At 43.4% G+C, this 18125-nt stretch overlaps 1 protein-coding gene across 3 annotated transcripts in view; it reads right to left on the reverse strand.

Annotated features, from left to right (window-relative positions):
- LOC118380753 (phospholipid-transporting ATPase IA-like) overlaps positions 1-18125 on the reverse strand; it is a 196579-nt gene that overhangs the window by 128645 nt on the left and 49809 nt on the right. For all 3 annotated transcript variants that reach the window (XM_052512694.1, XM_052512691.1, XM_052512699.1), the window contains exons 2-3: positions 13974-14094; positions 85-184 (exon numbers count right to left, since the gene is read on the reverse strand). In XM_052512694.1, the coding sequence (XP_052368654.1) occupies positions 85-184; positions 13974-14094 (221 nt within the window). The remainder of the gene's footprint in view (positions 1-84; positions 185-13973; positions 14095-18125) is intronic.

Here is an 18125-nt window from a genome sequence, read left to right on the forward strand (position 1 = left end):
GTATTCAGTGTGTTTGAATATTAATGTAACCTTTACTACAGATGGCAAAGCTCTAGCAACCAAAACAAATCATCTCTGTCTTACCTGCAGGAGAGCGATGAAGAGGAAGAAGGAGTTGGCAGCCCTTCTGAACTGCGAGTAGAGGAACCGAGGTAGGAAGGTGAGGACATTATACTTTGCAGTGCTGCAGGGCAGAGAAAAGGACATGTAGGGAGATTGAGAGAGAGAGAGTGAGTGAGTGAGAAAGAGAGAACAGTTCCGTTCCATGAATCAGTTTCTTTCCACTAACAGACATCTTATACCAGTAAACATAATATACAGTATACTCATTCAAGGGTTTCTCTTTGTTTTACTATTTTTCTACATTGTAGAATAATAGTTAAGACATCAAAAGTATGAAATAACAAAGAATCATTTATGAACCAAAAAAAAAAAGTGTTAAACAAATATAAAATATATTTTAGATTCTTCAAAGTAGCCACCCTTTGCCTTGATTACAGCTGTATACGCTCTTGGCATTTTAAATCAGCATCATCTGGAATACTTCTCCAACAGTCTTGAAGGAGTTTCCATATATGCTGGATACTTGTTGGCTGCTTTTCCTTCACTCTGCGGTCCAACTCATCCCAAACCATCTCAATTGGGTTGAGGTCGGGTGATTGTGGAGGCCAGGTCACCTGATGCAGAACTCCATCATTCTCCTTCTTGGTCAAATTGCCCTTACACTGCCTGGAGGTGTGTTGGATCATTGTCCTGTTTAAAAACAAATTATATTCCACCAAAACCCAAACCAGATGGGATGGCGTATCACTTCAGAATGCTGTGGTATTCATGCTGGTTAAGTGTGCCTTGAATTATAAATAACACTAACAGTGTTACTAGCAAAGCACCACCACACCACAGCCTCCATGCTTCACGGTGGGAACCACATATGCAGAGATCATCCATTCACCTACTCTGCATCTCACAAAGATACAGCGATTGGAACCAAAAATCTCAAATTTGGACTCATAGCAAAAGGACTGATTTCCACCGATCTAATGTCCATTGCTCGTGTTTCTTGGACCAAGCAAGTCTTCTCATGGGTGTCCTTTAGTAGTGGTTCCTTTGCAGTAATTTAACCATGAAGGCCTGATTCACACAGTCTCCTCTGAACAGTTTATGTTGAGATGTGTCTGTTACTTGAACTCTGAAGCAATTATTTGGGCTGCAATTTCTGAGACTGGTACTTCTAATGAACTTATCCTCTGCAACAGAGGTAACTCTGAGTCTTCCTTTCCTATGGCAGTCCTCATGAGAACCAGTTTCATCATAGCGCTTGATGGTGTTTGCGACTACACTTGAAGAAACTTTAAAAGTTCTTGACATTTTTCCACATTGACTGACCATGTCTTAAATTAATGATGGACTGTCATTTCTCTTTGCTTATTTGAGCTGTTCTTGTCATAAAAGGGACTTGGTCTTTTACCAAATAGGGCTCTCTTCTGAATACAACCCCTACCTGATTAGCTCAAACGCATTAAGAAGGAAAGAAATTCCACAAATTAACAAGGCACACCTGTTAATCAAAATGCATTCCAGGTGACTACCTCATAAAAAAAAAAAAAACTTGTTGAGAGAATGCCAAGAGTGTTCAAAGCTGTCGTCAAGGCAAAGGGTGGCTACTTTCAAGAATCTCAAATATAAAGTATATTTTGATTTGTTTAACACTTTTTTGGTTACTACATTTATTTATTTACTACATGATTCCATATGTGTTATTTCATCGTTTTTATGTCTTCACTATTATTCTGCAATGTACAAAATAGTACAAATAAAGAAAAACCATTGAATGAGTAGGTGTCCAAACTTTTGACTGGTACTGTATATCTCCTGATACCCCATCCAGCCTCGAGTTGATACAGTTCACCCTCATCTCTACCACCCACAATCCACCATTCCTGGAAGCTGCTTCTTCTGAGTGGAGGGGGTGGCGGAGCTCTGAGCTGTGGTTGAACATGTACTGTGTGAGTGATGAATGGCAGGCCAGTCGGCTAAATTACCATAAAGCAATAACTAAGGGGAGCTCTCCTGGCAGACGTAAGCTATGGCAGAGAGGGGGTGCCTGGCAGAGCACCTCCGGCCCAGACCAGACAGAGCCTGATTTACAGCCGCATTAAGGGCCAGCCAGCCAGAGCACTTTGGGGGGAGATAAACGCTGTGATGTAGACCATGCCACCAGGCTATGACATGTTTGTCTGTTAGGGTAGGCTCCACTACGGCTTTTTTTTTTTTTAAAGCTGACAGAAAACCTCTGGAGACATGAACAGCATTTTACTTGTCTGTAAAGTAATGCCGCTTCCATCACAAGGTAAACAGAACTGTCAAACTGTCAAAGTTTGTTATACATTACGACTTAACAAGACATTTAGTAGAATGAACGGACATTTAGCTGCCTTATCATAAAAAAAACATAGCAGGACATCAAATCAGCAACATTTGTTGTTGTCAAGGAGGCAACATTACATGCAAGAGCAGAGAATTACATTACACTTTTTTTATTGTCTAAAAAGTAATCAATTATGGACACGTTACTGAACTGTGTTCTGTCTTTAAAGGGTCGCGTAGATATAATTCATTGCCTGACCCTAGCTGTCATACATACGTAATAGGACTATTATTCTGCATTGCGAATTGACATGGAATTTTATGATTTATTTATTTTTCATTTTAACAGAAACTCCCCTCAAAAAGTTTTGTTTATAAAGTAACAGGGCTGACCATAACAGGGCTGACCATAACAGGGCTGACGACCTCATCTTAAAAGTCATTAATCCCCTTGTGACAGAGGGAATGGAAGCTTGTTGTGTGCAACAGGGAGGGGCAACTGAATGCAAGCTTCACCAAAGAAACTGACATTGTTAAAACATTTCTAGCCTATCTATTGGTAACAGGGTTGAAGGGTTATGGTCAACTTGCTCAGTTTTCCACCACAAGACACCAGAAACCAGCAACAAAAGAATCCATGTGGTCCAGGCTATATTAAAGGGCACTTAATTTAATACTGTACATTGTCTCACACATGATGTTATCTACTGGTGTAGATAAGGTAGCATAATGCAACACCAGTCAAGCTTACACACACACCACACACACACACACACACACACACACACACACACACACACACAATACTGTAAGCACAATCCATAATAGGCCTCCCTCCATAAACAAGGCACACAATCAGACAGATTGTGATAAATCAACAACAAGCAGACACACACACACAGTAATACATACAGACTGGGCGGGGATAGTACGCCTGTGAGCAGAGAGAGAGACTGGCAAACAGTCAATGATAAGAGATAGTGCTCCATTCATCTTCTCCCCGTCACATCCGTCTAGTGGGGCTCTGTCTGTGAGAAAGGCGGCTATCAGACAACAGCACAGCACACATGGCAGTAGATTGCTATACAATAGGGCATGGTACCATAACATCTTTGCAGAGCAATGTAATGGAAAACCTCATCAGAACACAGATCAAGCCTCCATTGAGTTTTTCTTGGAAATCCTTTTTTGTAAGTAACTTGTAAGTAAAACTTAAATGGTGGTTTGAACAAGATGACATGAAGGGGATCTGTATCTGCACCACATGGTCTCTCTACTGGTGTCTACCAGAGCTCAGATCTAGGCCCTCTCCTGTTCTCTCTGTACACCAAGTCGCTCAGCAATGTAATATACTCACATGGATTCTCCTACCATTGCTATGCTACGTGGATGAAACTCAACTATTTTTCTCCATCCCCCCTCTGACTCTCAGCCAAAAGTGTGAACAAAAGCTGACAAAAATGGTGGACACTCTCCACTGCTTCATGGCCAAGCTCTTTACTGGACCTGGCCTAGTCTACGTAATTTGAACCCCCTCGCACCATCCCAGTTTTGCCACAAAGACCATGTTTGGTCTTCACAGAAGTCCATTGTCAGCATTGTTGTGCCGTGGAAATTCGCACCTGGGGGAAAAAAAGGAAAGAAAACGGGCTAGTCATACCTGTGGGGAAAAAATATTGGCTCGGCTTAGTTCCCTTGTTCTTTGTGTTACGTTGGGGAGTTGGCCAGGTGGCTTTGTGTTACGTTGAGGAGTTGGCCGAGTGGCTTTGTGTTACGTTGAGGAGTTGGCCGAGTGGCTTTGTGTTACGTTGAGGAGTTGGCCGAGTGGCTTTGTGTTACGTTGAGGAGTTGGCCGAGTGGCTTTGTGTTACGTTGAGGAGTTGGCCGAGTGGCTTTGTGTTACGTTGAGGAGTTGGCCGAGTGGCTTTGTGTTACGTTGAGGAGTTGGCCGAGTGGCTTTGTGTTACGTTGAGGAGTTGGCCGAGTGGCTTTGTGTTACGTTGAGGAGTGGCTTTGGTTACCGAGTGGCTTTGTGTTACGTTGAGGAGTTGGCCGAGTGGCTTTGTGTTACGTTGAGGAGTTGGCCGAGTGGCTTTGTGTTACGTTGAGGAGTTGGCCGAGTGGCTTTGTGTTACGTTGAGGAGTTGGCCGAGTGGCTTTGTGTTACGTTGAGGAGTTGGCCGAGTGGCTTTGTGTTACGTTGAGGAGTTGGCCGAGTGGCTTTGTGTTACGTTGAGGAGTTGGCCGAGTGGCTTTGTGTTACGTTGAGGAGTTGGCCGAGTGGCTTTGTGTTACGTTGAGGAGTTGGCCGAGTGGCTTTGTGTTACGTTGAGGAGTTGGCCGAGTGGCTTTGTGTTACGTTGAGGAGTTGGCCGAGTGGCTTTGTGTTACGTTGAGGAGTTGGCCGAGTGGCTTTGTGTTACGTTGAGGAGTTGGCCGAGTGGCTTTGTGTTACGTTGAGGAGTTGGCCGAGTGGCTTTGTGTTACGTTGAGGAGTTGGCCGAGTGGCTTTGTGTTACGTTGAGGAGTTGGGAGTGGCTTTGTGTTACGTTGAGGAGTTGGCCGAGTGGCTTTGTGTTACGTTGAGGAGTTGGCCGAGTGGCTTTGTGTTACGTTGAGGAGTTGGCCGAGTGGCTTTGGAGTTGGCCGAGTGGCTTTGTGTTACGTTGAGGAGTTGGCCGAGTGGCTTTGTGTTACGTTGAGGAGTTGGCCGAGTGGCTTTGTGTTACGTTGAGGAGTTGGCCGAGTGGCTTTGTGTTACGTTGAGGAGTTGGCTTTGTGTTACGTTGAGAGTTGGAGTGGCTTTGTGTTACGTTGAGGAGTTGGCCGAGTGGCTTTGTGTTACGTTGAGGAGTTGGCCGAGTGGCTTTGTGTTACGTTGAGGAGTTGGCCGAGTGGCTTTGTGTTACGTTGAGGAGTTGGCCGAGTGGCTTTGTGTTACGTTGAGGAGTTGGCCGAGTGGCTTTGTGTTACGTTGAGGAGATGGCCGAGTGGCTTTGTGTTACGTTGAGGAGTTGGCCGAGTGGCTTTGAGTTACGTTGAGGAGTTGGCCGAGTGGCTCGTGTTACGTTGAGGAGCTGGCCGAGTGGCTCGTGTTACGTTGAGGAGTTGGCCGAGTGGCTCGTGTTACGTTGAGGAGTTGGCCGAGTGGCTCGTGTTACGTTGAGGAGTTGGCCGAGTGGCTCGTGTTACGTTGAGGAGTTGGCCGAGTGGCTCGTGTTACGTTGAGGAGTTGGCCGAGTGGCTTGTGTTACGTTGAGGAGTTGGCCGAGTGGCTTGTGTTACGTTGAGGAGTTGGCCGAGTGGCTTGTGTTACGTTGAGGAATTGGCCAGGTGGCTTAAGGAGTGCGGTCACCTCTGCACCACAGAATCCATGACCCGGTCTCGTTACCTCATTTGAAACCCTGGGGGATGGTGTTAGCTGTTAAAAATAATAACCAGTGTTTTGCTCTCGATTTAATATTTTGTTCCTTCAGCTACTTCCTTTTCTTTCCATCTTCCATCTCTCCTCCTATCGCTCTTTCTTTCCTTCCGTATTTCTTTGGGGCAAAACCACGGCGAATGACAATAAAAAAGTGATCCTTTAACACTCCTCTTCTTAATGGAGATGACAGCACCAGCTCTACATTAACACTCCTCTTCTTAATGGAGATTACAGCACCAGCTCTCCATTAACACTCCTCTTCTTAATGGAGATTACTGCACCAGCTCTCCATTAACACTCCTCTTCTTAATGGAGATGACTGCACCAGCTCTCCATTAACACTCCTCTTCTTAATGAAGATTACAGCACCAGCTCTCCATTAACACTCCTCTTCTTAATGGAGATGACTGCACCAGCTCTCCATTAACACTCCTCTTCTTAATGAAGATTACAGCACCAGCTCTCCATTAACACTCCTCTTCCTAATGGAGATGACTGCACCAGCTCTCCATTAACACTCCTCTTCTTAATGAAGATTACAGCACCAGCTCTCCATTAACACTTCTCTTCCTAATGGAGATTACTGCACCAGCTCTCCATTAACACTCCTCTTCTTAATGGAGATTACTGCACCAGCTCTCCATTAACACTCTTCTTCTTAATGAAGATTACTGCACCAGCTCTCCATTAACACTCCTCTTCTTAATGGAGATTACTGCACCAGCTCTCCATTAACACTCTTCTTCTTAATGAAGATTACTGCACCAGCTCTCCATTAACACTCCTCTTCTTAATGGAGATTACTGCACCAGCTCTCCATTCATTATCTACCCGTGGCCTCAGGATTGAGACCACTTCCTCCTCATCTCGTCTCTCCACTCAAAAAATGAGTTAAAAATATAAAAAAATCAAATGGGACCCTATTCAGCGCTCTACTTTTGGCCAAAGCCCTATGGCTCAATGGCCAACAGCCGTGAAGACATTTGTAGCAATTTTGGGGACAGTCGAGAGAAGATGATCGACATTACATTACCTGACTTGGCATAAAAGGATGATGTCACCGTTGTAGCTTCAAATCTGACCATGTCAAGTTAAATGTGTGCAAACACAATTGCACAAAAGCACTTAACATTGTAATGAAAAAGCAGAAAGACACAATTCCCTTAACTGGTCATTTACACATGAGAGCATGAAATCTGTTTGTTTGTTTGTGTGTTTGTGTGTTTGTGTGTGTGTGTGTGTGTGTGTCTCCATGTGTAGGGCTGTTGCGGCCATATTACCACCACACCGGCGGTCACGAGTCAAATTCCACGTGACCGTTTAGTCACGGCTTCTCCAAGCTCAGATGCTGTTGATGGTCATTAGTAGCCTACCAAATTTGCTAAGGACGAGTCATGCGTCCTTTGAAACATCACCCTCCAAACCACACTCATTACACCCGCCTGCTTAACCTGGAAGCCAGCCGTACCAATGTGTCAGGGGAAACACCGCTCAACTGATGACCGAAGTCAGCCTGCAGGTGCCCGCCCGCCACAAGGATTTATATAGAACAATGAGCCAAGTAAAGCTCCCCGGTCAAACTCTGACACAGCAGGTCTGTAGTGACGCCTCAAGCACTGCAGTGGCTTAGACCACTGCACCACTTGGGAGAACCCAGAACAACTAAAGGGTACATTAATAACTCTAAATTAAGCATGTGCCCCCCAACTCTTTTCTCTGTATATATCAATGATGTTGCTCTTGCTGCGGACGATTCCCTGATCCAACTCTACGCAGACGACACCATTCTGTATACTTCCGGCCCTTCCTCGGACACTGTGCTATCTAACCTCCAAACGAGCTTCAACGCCATACAACACTCCTTCCGTGGCCTCCAACTGCTCTTAAAACGCTAGTAAAACAAAATGCATGCTTTTCAACCGTTCGCTGCCTGCACCCGCACGCCCGACTAGCATCACCACCCTGGATGGTTCCGACCTAGAATATGTGGACATCTATAAGTACCTAGGTGTCTGGCTAGACTAAACTCGCCTTCCAGACTCATATCAAACATCTTCAATCTAAAATCAAATCTAGAGTGGGCTTTCTATTCCGCAACAAAGCCTCCTTCACTCACGCCGCCAAACTTACCCTAGTAAAACTGACTATCCTACCGATCACAGTGCCATCTGTTTTGTTACTAAAGCACCTTATATCACCCACCACTGCGACCTGTATGCTCTAGTCGGCTGGCCGTCGCTACATATTCGTCGCCAGACCCACTGGCCCCAGGTCATCTACAAGTCCATGCTAGGTAAAGCTCCGCCTTATCTCAGTTCACTGGTCACGATGGCAACACCCACCCGTAGCACGCGCTCCAGCAGGTGTCTCTCACTGATCATCCCTAAAGCAAACACCTCATTTGGCCGCCTTTCGTTCCAGTTCTCTGCTGCCTGTGACTGGAAGGAATTGCAAAAATAGCGGAAGTTGGAGACTTTTATCTCACTCACCAACTTCAAACATCTGCTATCTGAGCAGCTAACCGATCGCTGCAGCTGTACATAGTCTATCGGTAAATAGCCTACCCAATTTTACCTACCTCATCCCCATACTGTTTATATTTATTTACTTTTCTGCTCTTTTGCACACCAGTATCTCCACCTGTACATGACCATCTGATCATTTATCACTCCAGTGTTAATCTGCAAAATTGTAATTATTCACCTACCTCCTCATGCCTTTTGCACACAATGTATATAGACTTTTTATTTTATTTTTTTCTACTGTGTTATTGACGTGTTAATTGTTTACTCCATGTGTAACTCTGTGTTGTCTGTTCACACTGCTATGCTTCATCTTGGCCAGGTCACAGTTGTAAATGAGAACTTGTTCTCAACTAGCCTACCTGGTTAAATAAAGGTGAAATAAAAAAATAAAAAATAAAAATTAAATAAAAAAATAAAATGTGTGCGTACATGTGTCCTTTCATGAGAGTACGCACGTAACCCCTTGTGCCAAATTCCCTGCATGGATCCACCATGTCAGCTTTTCACAGAACACACAATGAACAGCAGCTTGCCCTGCCTGACTCTCCGGTTTGCCCTGGTTGAAGTCATGCACATCCCACCACCGACTCCCATGTCACATTACATTAGCACAAGATCTGGTCTGACAAGTAGTGCAGCTGAATAAATTTCCATCACTCACACGACCAGCAGGCTGTGTACCAAATTGCACCCTATTCCCAATATCGTGCACTCCTTTTGACCAGGGCCCATGTGTCTGTGTGATAAGATTCCATTTGGGACAAGCCCACCAGTGGCGTAACGGATCATTATGGAGATGCTGGTAGTGATAGTGGTGGAGCGGTGCAGTGTATGGAGAAATACACAAGTAAATATTTTTTGTTTAAATAGAACGTGTGAAAGTGATTCCCTGAGCCCTATAGTACGAATCAGGTTTGAAGAGGTACAGTCGAAGATTACATGAAAACTCATTTTTCAACCACTCCATAAATGTCTTGTTAACAAACTATAGTTTTGACAAGTCAGTTAGGACATCTACTTTGTGCATGACAAGTCATATTCCCAACAATTGTTTAGAAAGATTATTTCACTGTATCACAATTCCAGTGGGTCAGAAGTTGACTGAGCCTTTAAACAGCTAGGAAAATTCCAGAAAATTATGTCATGGCTTTAAAACCTTCCGATAGGCTAATTGACATCAATTGAGTCAATTGGAGGTGTACCTGTGGATGTATTTCAAGGCCTACCTTCAAACTCAGTGCCTCTTTGCTTGACATTATGGGAAAATCAAAAGAAATCAGCCAAGACATCAGAAAAAAAATTGTAGACCTCCATAAGTCTGGTTCATCCTTGGGAGCAATTTCCAAATGCCTGAAGGTACCTCGTTCATCTGTACAAACAATAGTACGCAAGTATAAACACTATGGGACCTCCCGGCCATCATACCGCTCAGGAAGGAGACGCATTCTGTCGCCTAGAGATGAACGTAGTTTGGTGCGAAAAGTGCAAATCAATCCCAGAACAGCAGCAAAGGACCTTGTGAAGATGCTGGAGCAAACGATACAAAAGTATCTATATCCACAGTAAAAAGAGTCCAATATCAACATAACCTGAAAGACCACTCAGCAAGGAAAAAGCCACTGCTCCAAAACCGCCATAAAAAAGCCAGACTAAGGTTTGCAACTGCACATGGGGACAAAGATTGTACTTTTTTGAGAAATGTCTGATGAAACAAAAATATAACTGTTTGGCCATAATGACCGTCGTTATTTTGGAGGAAGAAGCGGGAGGCTTGCAAGCCGAAGAACACCATCACAACCGTGAAGCACGGGGGTGACAGCATCATGTTGTCAGGGTGCTTTGCTTCAGGAGGGACTGGTGCACTTCACAAAATAGATGGCATCGTGAGGAAGAATAATTATGTGGATATATTGAAGCAAGCAAAAGTTAAAGCTTGGTCGCAAATGTGTCTTCCAAATGGCCAATGACCCCAAGCATACTTCCAAAATTGCTTAAGGACAACAAAGTCAAGGTATTGGAGTGGCCATCACAAAGCCCTGACCTCAATCCTGTCGAAAATTTGTGGGCAGAACAGAAAAGGTGTGTGTGAGCAAGGAGGCCTACAAACCTGATTCAGTTACACCAGCTCTGTCAGGAGGAATGGGCCAAAATTCACCCAACTTATTGTGGGAAGCTTGTGGAAGGCTACCCGAAACGTTTGACCCAAGTTAAACAATTTAAAGGCAATGCTACCAAATACTAATTGAGTGTATGTAAACTTCCAATCCACTGGGAATGTGATTAAAGAAATACAAGCTGAAATAAATCACTCTGCTATTATTCTGACATTTCACATTCTTAAACTAAAGTGGACCTAAAACAGGGAATTTTTACTAGGATTTAATGACAGGAATTGTGAAACACTGAGTTTGAATGTATTTGGCTGAGGTGTATGTAAACTTCCGACTTCAACTAACTTTGGTAAATTCGGTAAAACCGGTCATAAGAAAGTGGCTCACTTTTTAGCCATGGCAACAAATCTTTCAGAACCAACCTACTCCGGGTCAGGCCAACTCCACTTGCCCTGAATGAAATGACTTATGTAGAGTAAAACTATTGAATGACTAAATTATTTTATTGATAGGAGTGGGGAAAAAAGGTATTTGTGCTTTTCTACACCAAAGCTAAGGCGGCATTAACAACACAACAACAACAAAAAACACTTCTAAAAGCGTATTTCACACCATAGCCTACCGAATTTCCAAGAATTTTGATTTCAGGAAAATATTTTAAATGTTCCACTGACTCGCCCATGGATTGATGTTTCAGCATTGTCTCAAGAGATTGGCGATCGACTAGCAGTTACAAGCCTGATAGGCTGTTGCTCATTCGCCTGCCGCTAACTCTGAGTAAATTTTCCATCGTAGTATACCTCTATGGTCCCAGACCTGTTTGTGCGGTATAGACAACACCTACATAACCATTGCCATGCCAAACATAATGACCATAGGAGCCTGAAAGTGACTCTCTGGGTGACTTTTTATGGGCAGCAGCATACAGTGTTCCAGGATCAGATGGAACCAAATCACATCGACACAAGTCGGAACAAGAATTGGAGATCCAAGATAGCAGCGGATAAAAAGAAGAGTCCAAAAATGCACATTTTTGGGCACAGCATGACTTGCTTGGTTAATCTATGCTAAGAAGCTGAATATTGACTCATTGTCATTTCATTGTGTCCATGATTTTGTGTTTCATTCTAGTGGTTGGCTGTATGCTGCTAAGGCTCTATGTTTTTCCTGTGGCGGTGGATCGGTGTGTCTGTGTGTGCGATGCAGACATCTCCAGCCGCTCATGCAGCAGGAATGCTAACGCTAATATTCCCTGACAGAGGATGGCCAGCCCAGACCTGACCTTTCAATGCAACACGGCTCCACAAGGAACAGAGGAGGGAAACGCCAGTGAGCTAACGAAGGTTGAGTCCCAAATGGAGCCCTATCCCCTATATAGTGCACTACTTTTAACCATCTAGTGCACTATATAGAGTATAAGTTGACATTTGGAGTGTAGCCCTAGCGAGGTAGAGTTTCTGGACGAATCCACAACGAGAGCCCTTAGTGGTTGTAAAAGGGCTGCAGTGAGTCGGGGGGGCTCGAGTCATTCTAATGTATAGTAGCTTACAGTGGAATAGTGTATGTAGCCTACATTGGAATAGTGTATGGAGCCTACAATGGAATAGTGTATGTCGGCCTAGTAGTACTACTGATGAAATATGACTCAACGAACGACACTGGTCTGTTGTGTCTCTGTGGGGTTAAGGGGTTAAAAAGGTTGGATATGCCGGGGGCTGATATGGGGGGAAAATGCTGACCTCTGGGTCACTGTTGCCAGTACCCAAATAGTTGAGATCCTCATGCCAGCACATGCAGCATACTGGTATGGATTATCTTCAGATGTCACAGAATGATCAGCTATTCATAATTCTCTTCTACTTGTCAAATAGACAATGACCTTTTCAAACTGGAAGAGTTGCACCTTGTCCCGTTTGTCATGTTGCCTATGCCTTCCACCAAAACAGGCAGGCACATGTAAGAGCTGTACATTTCTATCAGGGTTTAGAAGCTGCCTGCCTGTCATCCTTCCACCCCCACTATAGATCATCCCGAGCCCATATTTCAAATCAGGCACATCGACATACATCGACATGTCTTGAACTTTGCTGCCTCCTCAGCAACAATTCCTCTGCTTTGACAAATGGCAACACTGTTGTTGTTGGGAGTCCCCCCCCCCCTCCTTCCCAGCAGGTGTCAAGGCAAAGCGGGCCAGGTGGGAAGGGGGAAAGGGAGAGAGAGAAAGAGAAGAGGACATGAAGAACTGCAGTGTGACTTTATCTGGTAATGATATATAGTGGAACAAAATAACCCGGAGACCCAAAGGCCTCTTGCTACCTTTGAGGTCCAATACCCAATACACACAAAAATAAGCCCTGACAACTTGACGATGCCACACGATTGGTCTCTCCTGACCTTATAGTTTTAGTATTCAAATCAGGTTTCTCGTCAGGTTATATGCAAGCTGGCTACTTATTAAATGACACAATATTGGCCCTAGATGGAGCTCCATGCACCAAACGGAATAGACGTTTTAACATCCATCATATCAAGCAAATATCTGACAATATAAAATGCAGCCGTACTTGAATTGTTCTTCTCTCCGGTCAGCACTGGAGAATTGTGTGAAGAAATGTGTGAAACAGCCAGAGTCATGTTATATTTTGCAGGAGATGAGTAACATACTGTAAGTAACTCTTAGTTGTTCTCTAGTCAGGACGTGAACATTTAAGATATTAAAACTAAGTTGGGATCCTTAAAGTTGTGAAAAATCCATAAATCCATGTTTTGTGGGGGGTGCAGTTATCACAAAACATGTTATTTTCCGTGTTATAGCCTAACTAGATGATAGGTTGTAAACACATGGCGAAAGCGGTGTCATTTAAATCTAATCTATCTTCCCGGGACCACCCATACGTAGAATGTATGCACACATGACTGTAAGTCGCTTTGGATAAAAGTGTCTGCTAAATGGCATATATTACTAACCAGTGAGGAAAAGGCTAACTTTAGGCTACTGTGGTGAATTTGCGAGGCATGAAAGACAAGACATTGAGAGATTCAGATTACCAAAACATTTTCCTCCTCCTCCTCCTCCTCCTCCTCCTCCTCCTCCTCCTCCTCCTCCTCCTCCATGATGCAAGTGTGTGTTCAGCCTTTGGTCTGTTGCATGTAGAATATCTTTGCCTATTCATTCATGATATTCCCTGCTTTACTGAAGTTGAGACAAGACACAGCCTTCCATTGTGTGATACAGCATTTGATTGCCATCCCTCACTAGCTTGCTATGCAAGATGCGAGTGATTGTGTTCTCGGAAGTACGGCAAATAATCAGTCTCCTCCATTCCAAAAATACTGACTCTTAGGAGGCGATTCCTAGCTAAATCGAATCTTGACGCTCAGAAATGGGAGTTGACATCAGGAGTCGACATTCAAGGAGTCGAAGAATCAATTATTTGGAGTCAAGTCTCCACCACTACGTCATCGTGGTTAACTTTGGAAAAATGGCAGAGAAAGGCAAGCTATAGAAGTGGCCTTGTATGGCCAACCAATGAACAGATGTCTTACCTGACGTGATTGCTGCAGAACTTGGTGAACTGTGGCTGATTGAGGAATATCAGTCGTGCATCTTCTTGGTCAGCTAAAGAGGTCTTTGCGGAGGTTGCCGTGTCCTCTGTCTTTTCGTACCCTGAGGGAAGAACGGAAAAAAGAAAACGCATTCAAAAAACAGATTTTCAAAAGTCATTGCCTACATGTACAAAATTGTCTTTTCAGCACCAGATCTTCCCAGATAGCTTCATCCATTTAATAGAATCATCTTCCAGTCAGAGTATTTGCAATGTGTGACGTAGTATAAAAAAGGTACAAAAGTCAGTACTTTGCATAGATTTTGTTAATGGCATTTCTCTGTGCTGAAAAGGGGCCATTTAGATGAAAATGTGAGGTTGACTCAAAGAAAGGCACTAAGAACTTTTGGACAAGGTCACAGAAGAAAATAAAAAAAAGTATGACAAGGTTGGTCCAGGCAGGGTTTATTTTCAAACCAGGCTTTCTTAGAGCAGATGGCAGAGTCGAAGGCAAATCTGTGTCTCAGGGTCATCCATTCTGCAGGGTTCAGGTGGCAGTGTGTGTGTGTGTGTGTGTGTGTGTTACAGAAATCACAGAAGATTGGATTACGACTAGATAAAATGCCTTTTACACAATGTCTCTTCAGGGTGCCTTTTTAAGGAAGATCAGATGCTGCAGGTACACCTTTAACTGGCTTCTCCCGAGACCAAGCACAGACACCACTGGGTAGGAACTGAGACCAAGCACAGACACCACTGGGTAGTGTCGGGATCGATAGTCTCAGTTTAAAAATTTCCCGCCGTGTAGCCAATGCTCCACATGGTATGGTTAGGAATTGAACAACCATTGCAACCTTAGCTTACACTGAGGTTTTTGATGTCTGAAGAGGATTTCCACAGGAGCTGGTTTTATTCGTAACAGTAAAAAAGGCGGTTCTATGACGCCCGATCATGTCTGTGCTCACGGGGGCTGGCAAATGACAAACTTTAAAGGGAATGCAATTATCTCGCATTAAAGGTTTAACATCACAATACATTATTTCATCTTTACTCATTCCTTTTACACAATAATTAGATGCAAACCCCATAATTGAGAAATATACACATTCAGAGATATAATTGTGCATTTCCTGTCCTCTCTGAGGTCAGCAATTGAAACACCCTCGTCATACCCATCCTTTAAGTGTCCACGGACCATTCCCACTTACTCACAAGTGGAGATTTTGTTTCATATTCTCATTATGGGGATTTAGAAGTTCGCCATGTGAAATCCTTTGTTCTCTCCATGTCTCTCTTTCTGCATGGCCAGGGGGAGAGAGTCTCCGCCAGGAATTTACGACCTGAGATAACAGAACCTGGGTGTAGGAGAGAGTGGGGGAGGCCACTATCTATACCCAGAAAGGGCCAGTCATGACAGTAAGGACTTATACTAAGCAAATACACAAACATGGATGTGTCAGCTACGGACTTCATTCTATTCTCCAATGCTTAAATACTAGGTTAATTTGAGGAACCACGACCAGCCTACTTCTGCCCGCATTTATTTTAAAATGAGACATGACTAGCCTACACTCCCTGGCATCGCATTCTGGAGCTGTGAAAAAGCCTAGATCCCCTAATCGAGTACTAGGCTGTTTAAAAGTGGAACTTACAGCGTTTTAGCAACATGAAATCATGTAAAAATCAGTTCATGTAAACCGCCAGGAAGAATGATGCCTTTTCATACATTTTCTCACACTCGACCACTTAGATATGGTCATTTTCACATGTTTATACTTACATAGAATGATTTACGTGACCGACCCGGCTCAAAATCGTTATTCTGTAACCATTTTAATGTTTTTTTTTTCTTGTTTTTTTTTCTACATTGGATTAAAGTAGAGACTCCGAGCTAGAAAATAATATTTCATACACTACAGTTGAGGAACAATGGGAAAGTATTTCTGTTTTGAAAGTTGCAAAACTTGTAAACTCACTTTTGAGAAAATGGCATTTGAATGTTTTGGTACTACTACTGGAGAGCACTTCTTAGTATACAAACATTCAGCATAGTTCACACACTCTTAAGCTTTAACCCCACCCATCTCCAACAGCTGATCCTAGCATTTGGTACTAACAGCAGCAGTCAACCACCCAAGCTAACTTGCTAGCTAATTCCAGACATAAATGAGAGCACAGCTCACTGAACATTACTCACCCTAGCAGACCTGGTTGGGCTGTTGTTATCCAGAGCATTGGTGACAGCAACTGCACCGTCAGATTGTCAGTTTGTAAATTCAGAGCGTTTTGCTCTCAGAGCGTTCAGAGCACACACTGGATGCTCTGGCGGATGAGTAGGGTTGATCCAAATGTTCTGACCACACAACGGCAGTCAAGCACCCAAGCTAACTGGCTCACATTGGCTATCCTGCAAGCTACTTCTAGGCAAAAATGAGTACACCCCACTGACCATTTTACTCGCCTTAGCAGAGCTGGTTAGGCCGTTTATGTTATCCAGAGCGTCGGTGACTAACTGTGCTGCTGGCAACAATTTCATTATGCTTTTTTTGCTAACGTTAACTGACACCAACCATATTCAACGGGTGTTGAGTGTTTGTAAATTCATCAGTTATTTGGCACTCTGGTACACTCAGATGAGAGTCTTTTGTTAAGACATGTAGCTTGACCGGTGCTCTAAAGCCAAATCAGAGCTACTGTAGGGCAATTGGCAAATAAGCCAGTTGACACAAGCCGGCCATCACTCACTTTGAACTAGACTGTGTTTACCTTCAGTACCAACAGTGCGACTTTAGATCAGAAAGCGTTCCACAAAATACACCTGAATGGATTTCTGCAAATATATAAATACCACAGGAGTCCTCTTACATTTGGGAACTTTACATTGCTATTGCTCAAACAACCACAAACAGATGGGCTGTGTCTCTGTTGCCTATGCACATTAACAACATCAACAACTAATGTTAGCAATAGCGAGGGAACATTAGATATACCCTCTCAGCTTATAGTTGGCCGTCAAAAATTGCATTGATAAAAGATGGAGAATAATAGCCTGCTCGCCCTTCTCAGCTTATAGTTGCCTGATAATGAATGCTTGCTGCAAACCCACATTTTGACAACTGAGTGGGAAGTTGCATGCCTGCACATTTGATCGACGCCATATATATTTGATTGAAACAAGAGATATGCTAACTAGGGCTAACCCCAATTAGTTGACTGGTCTCGGTCGACATATTTTTTGTTGAGCACCTACTCATTCAAGGGTTTTTATTTATTTTTACTACATTGTAGATTAATAGCGAAGACGTAAATGAATTAACACATATGGAATCATGTAGTAACCTAAAAAGGTTTTTTTTTAAATCAAAATATATTTCATATTTGAGATTCTTCATAGTAGCCACCCTCTGCCTTGACAGCTTTGCACATTATTGGCTCTCTCTCAACCAGCTTCAGGTAGTCACCTGGAATTAATTTCAATTACCAGGTGTGCCTTGTTAAGTTAATTTGTGGGATTTCTTTCCTTAATGTGTTTGAGCCAATCACTTGTGTTGTGACAAGGTAGGTTTGTTATACAGAAGATAGAACTATTTGGTAAAAGACCAAGTCCATATTATGGCAATAAATATTCAAGAACTTTGAATGTTTCTTCAAGTGTTGTCGCAAAAACCATCAAGCCCTATGATGAAACTGGCTCTCATGAGGACCGCCACAGGAAAGGAAGACCCAGAGTTACCTTTGCTGCAGAGGATAAATTCATTATAGTTACCAGCCTCAGAAATTGCAGTCCCAAAAAATGCTTCAAGTAACAGATACATCAACAGTTTAGAGGAGACTGTGTGAAATCAGGCCATCATGGTCAAATTGCTGCAATGAAACCATTACTAAAGGACACCCATAAGAAGAAGAGACTTGCTTGGGCCAAGAAACACGAGCAATGGACATTAGACCGGTGGAAATGTGTCCCTTGGTCTGATGTGAGATTTTTGGTTCCAACTACCGTATCTTTGTGAGACACAGAGTAGGTGAACAGATCTCTGCATGTGTGGTTCCCACCGTGAAGCATGGAGTAGGAGGTGTGATGGTGCTTTGCTGGTGACACGGTCAGTAAATTATTGAGACTTCAAGGCACACTTTACCAGCATGGCTACCACAG

The sequence above is a fragment of the Oncorhynchus keta genome, chromosome 4, assembly GCF_023373465.1.
Source record: "Oncorhynchus keta strain PuntledgeMale-10-30-2019 chromosome 4, Oket_V2, whole genome shotgun sequence".
NCBI classification, from domain to species: Eukaryota; Metazoa; Chordata; class Actinopteri; order Salmoniformes; family Salmonidae; genus Oncorhynchus; species Oncorhynchus keta.